Source organism: Pygoscelis adeliae, unplaced genomic scaffold (assembly GCF_000699105.1).
Source record: "Pygoscelis adeliae isolate BGI_AS28 unplaced genomic scaffold, ASM69910v1 Scaffold429, whole genome shotgun sequence".
NCBI lineage: Eukaryota > Metazoa > Chordata > Aves > Sphenisciformes > Spheniscidae > Pygoscelis > Pygoscelis adeliae.
The window spans coordinates 473,568-486,418 of NW_008825561.1; the positions used below are offsets into that span (position 1 = coordinate 473,568).

General features: G+C 39.3%; 1 protein-coding gene across 1 annotated transcript; it reads left to right on the plus strand.

Moving 5' to 3' along the window:
- The first annotated feature begins 3,199 nt into the window (after positions 1 to 3,199).
- Positions 3,200 to 11,774, plus strand: LOC103923945 (protein unc-79 homolog). Its single transcript, XM_009332384.1, has 3 exons — positions 3,200 to 3,233; positions 5,348 to 5,468; positions 11,285 to 11,774. The coding sequence occupies exons 1-3, from the start codon at positions 3,200 to 3,202 to the stop codon at positions 11,622 to 11,624; spliced, it is 495 nt and encodes a 164-aa protein (XP_009330659.1). The 3' UTR covers positions 11,625 to 11,774.
- Positions 11,775 to 12,851: the final 1,077 nt, after the last annotated feature.

Consider the following 12,851-nt stretch of genomic DNA (forward strand, 5'->3'; position numbering starts at 1 on the left):
CGCCCCGCGCCTCGCCGGCGGGGTGGCCCTTCTGCGGAGGCGGCGTGTTTGTGCAGAGGCAGCGCCGGCGACCTGAGGGGAAGAAATGAGGGATGAGGGGATGATAGTTAAGACTGAGACCGCCGGCTTGGTCCTTGGTCCCACGGCGGGAAGGGTCCAGCCTGCTTTGTCTGCTGGTGCTGTGCCCTGTCTGAAAGGATGTACCCACCTGAGAGACTGGAGATCTGACTGTAGAGACCAGAGGTGGCCCATGAGATGCCATATTGAAGGTGGTCTTGCTGTGAGATAGAGAAGGGAGGTGTGCTGTCATTCTTGCCCGTGCTGTTCACCTTTTGAGTCAATGTAGACTGGGTGTTACTGTCTTGCCTACATGCTGCCCACCACAGTCCCCAGAGTCTCCTAGCAGGAGCCCACCGGGTGCTGACATCCCCCTGCCCAAGGCCTAGCATGCCTCCTCACAGCCACGGATGTTTTAACCACCATGTTGGCTAGACCTGATCAGAGCAAGATCAGATGCCGTGGTGGTTGGGATGCCAGCAGCTGGGCCATGCTTGTGTTCCCCACTGTTGTTACTGCTGATAACAACTGGTGTGTCTGCAAGAGCACTGGTGGGAGGCTTAAAGAAAAATACCAGGGTAGTTGAGCTTGTCGCCCATATCAAAGCTACTTTCTCTCCTGATACAGTGTCATGGTTGTGAGCCAGGCAGCCTGCGACCAGTAGGTTGGATTGATGTTTGTCACGATAACATGGTGTGATCTGACACTTCACATGCTGAGACTTGCTGTCTCCTTCCTCCAGGTCACTGGGAAGGATCCTTGTATTTATATATGCCTGTGCTGAACTGATCTAAGGAAAAGAATACTTGTATTGTTTTTCTTTAGGGTTTACTGCTTATTTACAGCGATGGATGATGTTGCTATTAAAATATTATGTGGATGCTAATTTATTGCTGTAGGGATGCACTTCTGACCTCATAAATAGAGACACAATGTTCTGACTGTGCAACAGCCCTGAAGTGTGCAATGTTTGGATCTGTACTGTTCTGTTCTTTCTGCCTTCCCCACCCCCCACCTGAGTTCTGTAATTGTTTCTTCTTTCTTGTGATACTTATACATTAATTATGCTTCTTTCACACTGGCATGTGGAAGAATTTCTGCCGCCTTTTGTCCCCACACTGCCTTTGGCATTTTCTTCCTTTTCTATTCTGCCTTCTCTGTTCCTCCATTCCTAATGCTTTTGGTCTGCTCTGTTTGAGCTTCTCTTTCCTATTTTCTTCTTGGCTGTTTTTTCTTTTCACCCCCTTGTACTGTTCAAGACACTGCATCTTGCCCTGCCATGTCCCTGTTGCTCTCTCTTCTAAGATTTACTTGGGGTCCAGGTTTCAGGTCTTTCCACCTCCTAACATTCTTTTTCATGATGCTTCAGGTAGTGTATATTTGGTTAATGGACATATCCTGTGCATTCTAACCTACTGAATGTATTTTGTTTACCAAGGCTGCTCCCCTGACTAATTCTTACGGCATTACCAAATGTCTTTGTCTCTACATAACTTCAAGATTCCCTCACCTGCGATTTTTGACAAATGGTGATGGACTCCGACAAGGATTATATTGATGTGCATATGTCACTATCAGGCAAACCTTCAAACCCCAATTGTTGTTGCTTCTGCCCTCATTGACTGACAGGCAAGAACCAGAATGTCTTGGGAAGGAGTCAAGTCACAAGTCATAATGAATCTCAATTTACCAAGAACAGCAGCAAAACACTACGAATGAGGAAACAGACTGATCAGAACAGAAGAGGTGCTGGTCTAAACATGAATCTGTGGCCACCCCACAGCTCTTTGGCAGGTTGTATGAACAACAGGTAAAATGGTGGCAATCTGGGAAATCATCTCAAGAAGCCTCCCTTTTTTGTGACCACATGCATCTTGTATCTCGTACCAGTGGTATTGATGGTGACTTTGTCATTTGACTCATCACGGCATGCCTGAGGTGTTCTATTGTATTGAGAGAAACTTAGTTCTTTTTCACCTTAAATAGCAGTAACTGGTGTTTAGTTGTGGTAAGTAATGTCCTGGGAATGCCTGATGCTCACTCTGTTCTTCTCCAGGACAGCGGAGCAACCAAGACCATCTTTAAAGACTCCTAATGGTTTTGCTCTTGATTCAGTCAATGCTTACAAGGGGGCTAGGGAGTTTAGTTAGGTGTGTGCAGATCCTAGAGAGATACCCAGCAAAACACTGTGGAATAACTTTTTCTTTCCTTTTTTAATTTTTTTTTTTAATGTGATGACCCTATGACAATGGCTAAGTACTTCCACAGAGTGACATCACTTTTTGAAGTGTACCTCTGGGTGCTCAGAAACTCAGAAAATTGGGTCATTCACACGTTTCTGTATCTTGAAAGCTGGCAAAATTTTGCTCTGGGGCTTTTCTGCAGAACGTTCTTTGTGTTCTGGGAGGCTGTGCTGAAATTGCCAGTGTTCTGGGAAACAGAACTGAGAGGTGATGTTAAAACCTTTAGCCTGAAGCTAATGTTAATATTTAGGCTTTATAAATAAGTTTTCTCTTTTGGTATTTTGCCTGATACAGTTGCGTGACAATGCTGATTAATAGAAATAAATAGATTTACTTCTTTATTAAAAAAAAAAGGTGATTCTAGATATCCTATACCCTTTATTGAAAGTAAGTAGCTGTAGAGAGGCAGACAGTTCTCTGAAATACACCTAGACCTGAATTCTGACATCACCTTTGGCATTTTGTTAATCTAGTTCACTTACAGATATCTGACAGCAAACCATGGCAGCCACAGTAAACTGTGTATCTTGCTGTGAATTGTTCCTTGTCGGGTACTGTGAAATGTGGTCTGTTTTCTTTGCAAACATGCCTGGCTTCATACTCTTTTTTTTTTTTTTTTTCCCTGGCAAGAGAAAGTAGTGTCACAAAATATATGTATGAGGTAATTCCTTTCTTAATCTAACCTAATCTAGATTAGTCTTTATAGGGGTCTTCATGACAGTAAAAAAAAAAAGAAAAAAAAAAAAGTGTCTATCTTTTTAAATACTCTGGTAAACTGACCTGTAAATCTGGGACTGAAACTGAGATAGTGGGCAGAAAGAATGAGGTGTGGGACGAGGAGGGGAAAACAGGTCTTAGACTGCTAAAATAAACTTCTGTAACCTGGCGTGAAACACATCATGACCAAATATTACTACCTCAGTGGTTTTGGGGGTTTGTAGGAAGCTAGTTATGGCTGATCTCACAGAGACAAGGATAACCTACTGCAGAGCACAGTTCATGTGCCACAGGCCTATGCGGTGGCCTGAAAGGCTCTGGTCTTGCTCCTAGCTATACTGAGGCAATCTGAGTCCACGTGACAAAACTGCTGTTTTCAGTTGTTTGGGGGGAAGAAAAGTAGTGATTGATTTTAATTATCTATTAACGTCACGTTAAAATAAATTTGTGAAGTAAAATACTTAAAAGTGAGGAAATACAAAGTTGCATATGCAAAAGTAATGAACTATGCATAAGCATTATGACAGTGTCCCTAATTGCCTTTCTACTTGCTGTTTTCCCATAGATCCCAGCCCTATTCAGTCATATGATGGGCTTTCTCCCTGTGATGAAGCAGGGTAATATCGTGAGGGAGACTTTTGTCTGTAGAAGCTTCACTTGCTACAGAAATTGGGAGGGTACAGTCAGTACAGCAGGAAACGGGAGAAAGGATGATTACGATGAGGGCAGTTGAGTGCTGGAAGACTGGGTTTCTTGTCATGCAGTTCAAACAAACAGTGTTCTTTGCTTGATGATTATTTGAGTGTTCCTCATTTTACGGATAACTGACTTGAAATTGTCAGACCTCATTTGTTGTGTGACTGAGCACTCACAGATGCTTTTTTACTGGACGTGAAAGTCCAGTACATACTGCTATCTATTCTGGCAAAATGGCTCTCAGTATCTCAAGCTGAGCCTCCAACAGCAGTTGCAGACACTTTGCTCTTGGTGTCTGTCCTTCAGTCTCTTTCTGTAATATGGATACAATGTCACTCCTTCTCATTCAATTTATCAATGATATAGAAAAAAATTCGAATGCTCATGAACTGTTCAGATACAGCAGGAGCAAGAGGCATAGGGATGTCTCTCAGGAAGTTAGTGCCCTTCTGTTCAGCGGAGGACTTAAAGGTATTAGTTCTTTAATAAATGCCATTTGACAATAAGAATAAAACAAAAAGTATTGACTAATTGCTCGTTTAGGAAGCACAATTTATCTTTCACACTGAAGGAGCCCTGTGGGGGAACAAGGTGTATCTTGGTGTAGTGAAAGACTGTCATAATCCATATGCTCAAGGGCTGAAGTCATTCAGAAGCATCTTCACTTTTAACTGCCTATTACACAGTCTTGGTGCACTTTTAACATGATTAAGAGTTCCCAGCCAGCCCTGCTTTCACTGAGGCTGTGTCTGCACAGAGTGATGCTATGAACAACTGCTGAGCAGTCTAGCTGGAAGTGCAGTTGAGCTGGTGCAGCCCTCTGCCACAGCCAGTGCACTCTGTTTCTCAGCAGGGTTGATTAGTCTGAGCAGAGCAAAAAAGAATTGAGAATGTGCTCGGGTGTCTCTGCATGAGACTGTCTTGTGCCATATAGGCAATATGTAAGGCATTGCAGCTATGGTGGGCAATCACTTTTTTCCAATATTGAACAAGGATCTCTATTGGAAAATAAACCCACTATTATTTCTAAAACAAACAAACAAAAATGGTTTCAGTAAAGGTGTAGAGCTCCTACTGCTCTTTGAAATCCCCTCACCTGCTTAATCAGACTTCCTAAGACACTTAAATAAACAGCACATATCTCTTCATATCTTTAGTTCACTGCATAAAGTAAATGTATGGCCCAAAATAAATCACGTAATCTCTCTCTGTCTTAGTTTGTATCTCTGCTTTGGCTGTAGAAATATTTATCCGTCTCATATGAACCTCCTGTGATCCAATGACTCATTCATTATAAATTAATCTTGGGATCCTTGGAGACACGGAGGTGGTGCACTTTTTGTTTGGTTTTTTGTTTGTTTTGTTTATTTATTTATTTTAAAAATTTGCTAGCATTAAGTTAGTCTAATACAGATGCAGGCATTCAGTTCTGTGCCTTTCCCTTGGCACTCTTGCACTAGAGTGTTCAATTTATTCAGTCAAAATAGGAGGAATGTAGAGACTTTTCTGTTTTTTACAGTTTAGTTCTTAAATAAAAAAAAGAATCAGAAATGGTAGGAACAGATGTGATTCTGTCAAAGTCTGCAAAAAACCTAAATGAAAGTTTTTGTGTTTGTTTTTTGTCTTTTATGTAGTTGCTTCCAAAATCCGGTACCTTCAGGAATACCACAACCGGGTTCTCCACAACATTTACCCTGTGCCCTCTGGAACTGACATTGCAAATACTCTGAAATACTTTTCTCAGACGTTATTGAGGTAAGTTTTAGCTAATGCTCTTGAAGAAAAAAGAGCTAAAGAATTGTAGGGGTATTGATTGACTTTGAATTGGTTGCAAGATTTAATAGGTCAATGCTCAGCCAAAAAGAGTCAGAGCATAATTTAAGAAAGGAACGGTATGAATTAATCTCTTCAGTGGCTGTTGCCCAATTTGCCCAGTTGAGCTGCTTATTGAGTGGCTGATTCTAAAATAAACTTGGTTGATTACACATTTGCTTGGCCCTCCTAAGACTTAGCTGAATGCACAAACATGCTGAACTTGTCAAGAAAGGAGTTTGTGACCTATAGAGTTTTAAATGTGTATGCTCGTGACCTCCTTGACAGTCCTGGTGCTTCAGGATCCTAGAGCAATGAGCCAGACGAGCAGAACTAGGTTCTTACTGTGCCATAGTTCAGCTGGCTGTCAGGTTTGGGTTCTGGTTCAGTCCCTTACAACAATACAAGTAGACACAAAGTTTGTATACAGATCTGGATTTGGATGGCAACAACAGGTCAGGATTGTTCTGACCGGGGTTTTGATTTAGTCCAATATTTAGTAATAATATATAGTACAAAATACCATATGATTACAAAATACATTTTGAATAGGAAATACTACCTCTTGTCTTGATAAAAAGATATGAAAAATTGTGAGACTTAATTAGGAATGACATATATTCCATAGTGCTACCTAGTGGATTCATATTTTCAAACTGTTTTTAAAATGGCTTTTTGGCAGTGAAGAGGTGATTTTTGTCTGCCCGGGTTTTGGCTGGCACTAGTTTTCACATCCAGGAAAATACAGTTAAAGCTACATTTCTATGCATAGCTTCCTGATTTATACCTGGGAAGATTGTCCCTGCTGTCAGAAGCTAGTTTGGAAATATAGCTGTTTGCCTTATTTCATGAGGAAACATTAACAAAATACAATTAACCCATATATTTGTACACATACCCCTATGATGTAATCAAGTTAAGAGGCGAGAATTTGAACTTGAAAGAATGACAGTAGTTCATTCTAACATTCATTTAAAGTGCATGGGATGTATCAAAATTCTTGACCTTCTTTATTAGAAGGAAAGATACATAGACGGAAATACTCATTATCAGTGGAACACCTGTTCACTGCAAACTTTTAAAACCTCCTGTTTTGAAAATTTCAAGAGTAGAATTGTTTAATCACTGTGAAATTTTTTTCCCCTCATCATTTAGAGTGTTGAAGAAACTTATGGCAACCAGTAGGGTGTTTTTTTTAAGATGAAAAAATTAAATTTTACCTCATTATATTGCAGCAGTGGGAAAAAAATGTTCAGAGTCACTGAAGATACCTCTGAAATGTGGCTCTGTTCCCATGTCAGGCTGTTTTGATGGATTATTTGCACGACACACACACTTAAATGACATTTAAGTAAGGTTCTGTATGACAAAACAGCCTCTGCTTAAATGCTGTGGACCTTTAAGCTGTTAAAGCAAGAAAGTTGGACTTGATTCTGAACATTTTCTCTCTTAGCTGTAACTACCAAGTGCTATAATGAGATCCGTTTCTTTTTGGGCAGAAGTCCATTAAGACAGGATGGATTTAGAGTCTGCTGCATAAAGAAAGTGTCTTTATACCACCCGGTTGTCTTCATCGTTCTAAGCAGTACAGCTGACATGTCCTGTGTGACAAATTCTTCACACTCCGTGAGCAGTTATGTTTCTGGGCTTACTGAAAAAGCTTTATACTTACCAACTATGAGAGCAGATAAGAACTCAGGGCAGCAATTGCCATTTCTTAATTTCATGTTCAGAATGGGACTGAACCAAAATCCTCTTGTTGATAATGCTGAACCTCATGGGGCAGAAGTGATACTCATATCTGATATGCAGGTCTACACAAATGGCTTTGTCCTTCATGTTTTGGGATCTGATGAGTCTCAGAGCTAATAGGGCACCAGAAATTGAAGCCAGAACTTGGATTGAAATTTAACTGGACTGAGTTCTGATACTCAGCAAGGTCAAATCCACTTTCTAAATCCCTGTAACTGGGGAATTTGAACTGTGGGTCAAAGCCTGAGTGCTATGGTTGAACCAGTATAAGTTTATACACTTGCTGATACTAAGAAAGAAGCTGGATAAAAAAGCAAAACAAAACACACCCTGTATTTAGTGTGGCAGATGGAAAGAAGGAAACTCCCACCCACTGTGTGCAGATCTCTGCAAGATTTATCCTAAAACTAAACAGACTGGTTAAGAACCTTTCTGAAGAGCGTGTTCAGAAATTTCTTTGAATATTTTGCATGCTGAGTCTTCTTTCTGCCTCCTACACTGAGACTCCATTGTGCAAGGTTTAACATCAATGATAGAAGTACATGGTGGAGAATAATCTTTCTAGCTTGAGACAGGGCATATGCAATGAATTTGGGCTGCTAAGAGAATACTGATCAAACAGTAGCAAAAATGCCCATTGATTTCTGGAGATTTTGGATCTGGTCTTCAGAATAGTTTGCTTGTGATCATCTATTATTTTAGAATAACTTTTAAAAATATTTCCCAGTTTGATGTGTACTCTCTCTGCAGCTGAATTTTTTAGGATAAACGTTTCTTGATGAACATATGTAGTCAAAGGAATAATGGAGGAATAGTGATTAGTCAGAGAAATTCCATATGATGATTGGGTTTTACAGGTGTAGCTTTTACAGTTTATCATACTTTTTACCTTTCCATATTATGGACACGTTGACTGTGTTCTTTTCAGTGGGGCATGCCCACTGTTTTGGATCACATTCGTATCTGGTGTTATTCTACTAGCTATAGCTGGATTGCACAAGGGATTAATTTGCTCCTTTGCTCTGTACGTAGCTTCAATAAATCACAAGCTCAGGGGTGGGGGAACAGATGTGGAATGGCTGAAAAAACTAAATTCCTTATTTCTATGAACAAACATCACATAAAATCACCGTACACAATGCATAGCACATTGATTCATTTAGTTCCTCCTTAATTTTCTCTTTGGGCAAAAGCATTTCTTTACATTATAGCATGAATTTGTTTCATGCCCTGCTCATTTTCAGTGTTTTCTCCCTCATTTGAGGAATGATCTAAGACTTAATAAACATCTTGCAGAACAGTTCATTCTTTCACATTTTCTTGGAGAAAATTCTCCATATGTATTTCTAAGTAAAAAGTTTTCATAAGGAATAGTTCTAAATGCCCAGTGGCTAATTAATGGTCAAGCTTGTTTTCCTGCCTTGGCAAGATGCAATTCTCTTGTAAGCATTTTAGGAAATCTTTCCTGGAAGGCAGTAATTTTGGGATAGATTTGCAGCAAAGATGTACAAATCTTGAAACAAGCCCTGGTAGCTTTGTCACTTGTCACGGAGCAAGTTCAGTATGGAGTTATGATATGCAGACACTCCAAGTTCTCAGGACTTGCTTTGAACAGAAACAGGAGAAAACTGCAATCATTGTATCTTGGTCTTAGGGGACTTCCTAGAGTTTCAGTTTTCACTCTTCTGTTTATTTCTTTCAAGACATATGGGTCAGACAAAAGCCAGGATCTGAAAGTTTTGTTTGTTTGGGTTTTTCTTTCTAAATTTGGCATGGTTGCAGCTGGAATTTAGATACGGTCTCATTGCTGTTCCCGAAGTGAACAGAAGGATACCCTGATCAAGATACAAGATGGTGTGCTTTGGCCTCTAATCCATAGATGGGCCGTAGGTCTGTGTTAAAAGGAAGGGAAGCCTATAGTGTAAGCTCTCCATCACTGACTTACGCTTTCCAAAGCAAGGATTAATTAATACAGTAATATCCTTTCTGGAAATAAGTGCGCTTGAAGTGTTGGCAAGTAAAGGGATGGGTAATTGGCATCAACTGTTGATAGACAGGGAAGGAATATAATTTAGTACCTTCGTATCTCTAAACATGAGCTGCAATTACGGCAAATGAACATCAAGCAAATTAAAAGGAATCATCACTGATCACTTGTTTTTAAAGTCATACTAGATCTTAGGCAATTTTCTGATACGATTTCATAAACACTGTCATGACAGTCACCACATTTCTTGTACTGGACATTGGGTAACAGAAACCAAAATAATCTGCCAAATATGTAAGGCACAATGAAAAAGAAAAAAAAAAAAGCATGTAGTTTCTTAAAACAGACTATGTCTGTCATCTCTGACTACAAGTGTGATGTGATAGTAGCCACTTGGCATAGAACTGTACTTGTAAAAGTGTTTTATATATATAGCAAATGAGTGACACCTTCTCTTATAAGCACCTTAGCAAGAGTTTAGCTTATTTGTGTAAACCGTTGAATTGACTTGTGGGGTAAGATGTATCTGGGCTAAGGTGATTATACGACAGGGATTTCTGTACTGTTAAAGAGGACAGAGGTTTCCAGAAGTGCTCCCTCTTCACATAACTCTGCTCTTCATTAGTCAGTGGAAATTTTAATGCCACTGACTTGTCTTTTATAAGTTTTAACACTGACTTTGGGAACAGAGTTAAACCAACAGCAACTGCTTTTGGAAATCCCAACCACTGAGAGGTGCAAAACGTGCTTTAAAAAAAAAAAGCATTGTGTGTGGTTTAATATATTTAAAAGGTGTATTATATTTTATAGGCACATATGAAGATCATGAACTAACCCTATAATTGCCTGATAACTAAGATATAACACTGCTTAAGTGACAATTTATTTCTATTTAAAATAGTGGTTGTTTTTTTTTTTAATTACATTAACATGTTTACAACCATGTTTACAACATTCTTAAAACGACATAACAAGCTGGTTGACGTATAGCCTCTATTTTGATTCCCACTAAATCCTTTTTATTTTTTGAAATTATCTCTCCTTTAGTTTATAGTGAGTTTTGTTGAATAATAACGTAAGTAACAGTAGGAATGTATGGTAACATACTGTCTGATCTGCAGTTACATAGTTGGTCTGCTTGCTTAGCCGTTAGATTTTTTGAAGGTAACGATTTACCCAAGGAGTGTTTGTATTCATAAAATAAAATGTTTCCTCCTTAAACATGGGCAAAATTAAAAACACACATAAACAACCATTATCATTAGCTCACAAACATATGCTAAAGACCATCTACTATGTATTATTTTATAACTTTTCCAAATGTAGTTTAGTTAACATTTTAGAAATATTATATTATTTCTAAATCCATGTGCCTGTTTAAACTTCATTATCTCAAATGATACTGAGTGAGTGGTCATGAAGCAGTATCATAAAATACATACAGACATTATTTTAATGCAATAAACATGTGATTTTTAAGACTATCTTAACAAACACACATGTTTATTCTTTGCTAAAACATGTTTCTGCAAGTGCCACACCTATATTTTGCATGTTTTCAGTCAGTTGGTTCAAAAGATTTGAGGGGGGGCGGGGGGGGGGGTGAGGGGTGGCAGGTGGGTGTGGGTGAGGGGATAAATCTCTCAAAATCTTAGAGCAAAATACCACCCTGTTTTGACACAGCTATTTTTCCATAGCAAACACTTAATTCTCAGAATTTTTCTTAACTGTGAAACATGGGTAGGGCACTGAAACATGCATTTTTATATTTTTGCTCCTTATGAACCAGATAACACATGAGATGCAATGAAATTTTCCTAGATGGCAATTTTTAATTCTCTTATCTTGAAGCATGAAAGTGAATGGTTGCTAGATTTGTAGACGCACTGGTTTCGGTAGCGATTGCATCTTATGTGGGATGTATCTGGTGTTTTATTATTTGTTTTATAGTGTCATTTCAATGTAATGTGCTGTTCTTTGTGTCTTTGTTGTCTCTTTTTTTTCTTTGTCCCCCCAACAGCATTTTGTCCCGCACAGGGAAGAAGGAGAATCAAGATGCCTCCAATTTGACAGTGCCCATGACCATGTGTCTTTTTCCTGTGCCATTCCCACTCACCCCATCTCTAAGACCACAGGTCAGTTCCATCAACCCTACTGTTACTCGCTCCCTCCTTTACAGCGTCCTGCGAGATGCTCCATCTGAACGTGGCCAGCAAAGTCGTGATGCTCAGTTATCAGACTACCCATCTTTGGACTATCAAGGACTTTACGTGACACTGGTGACACTGCTGGATCTAGTTCCCTTGCTACAACATGGTCAACATGGTAAGCAGGCCCTTGAACCCTTCCAGTACGCTTAACTTCAGTGCTGTGAATCCATGAATGATGCATAAATGCAGTAGAAGAGATGGGCCTAAACTGACCTGGATCTGGAATTCAAATCTCCTGGGATGCGTTTATATCCAAGTGTTTGGTTTGACTTTCTTAAATAAAAGATGTTTTTTTGCTAACTGTGGATTTGGGTTTGAATTCTGAGGTTGTCTGATTTTTAGTGATACACTGGTGGTATGTAGCTAAAATACAACGGTATGTAACAAAAAAATACAGATGGGTCTAAAAAAGTCTCGATTTTGAATTTGAATCTGCTGGGTTATCTTCAGACCGGTCTTTTTTGGATGGCTGTCTTAAAAAGGCACAAATTGCTTGCTATTGTATATCTGGCCTATAATGAATATGCAGATTGAGTGTTTTGGTGAAGGTCCATCTCTAAATAGAACATAGTATACATTTAATTGAAGAAAAAACACAGTAATGGTGATTTGAGATGGCTTTAAAATATTCCTGGGTAAAAAGATAGCAATATCTCTGTCTGACTTACAGAAAAGCCGTATTTTATTGTGTTTTGAATTAGTTAATCACAAGATTTTTTTGTGACTCTCTTGTATTTATGTTGTTTTCCCTCAAGTTCTGCATATATCTGGCTTGTTAGTCTGTGGCTTTCCATACTGGGATTCAGGAGCCCAGTGTTCTCCCTATGTTACATAAGCCAAATATTAATTTTCACCATGGTGTCAGAGTATATTACTTAGTTCAGTATAGGAAGATTGTTGTCAATCTGATACACTGCTGAAATTCTTTAGGAGGAAAGTTGTTTCTGTTAAGTGCTGAATTCCTTCTGAGTCGGCAGCAGCATGTTTTGAATCAAAGACTACTGCACTAGGAAATAGTATGATGTTGCAAGAGGGGGGGGCTCCTAGCAGATTATAGACTTGTCGACTTAACTTCAATTTCTAGAAATGGTGGAGTTAGTACCAAACCAATCTTTTTCTAAATAGATAACATGGTGATAATTAACAACGAATGGAGACCTGGAAAGAACAAATAACATTGAGCAAACATAATTTCCTTTTATGGCAGCACAGTGGCTCTCCTGGTGGGGTTTTCCTGTCCTTAGTCAGGCTTTTGTTGCTGTGTCACTTGACATCCTAATAGGCAATCTGGGACATATGGTCCCCACTTGAGTGAGGAAAACACTGCAGGAGTAATTACCAGTGGCTCTTGTCAGCTGGAAGGTATACCAAGTGGGA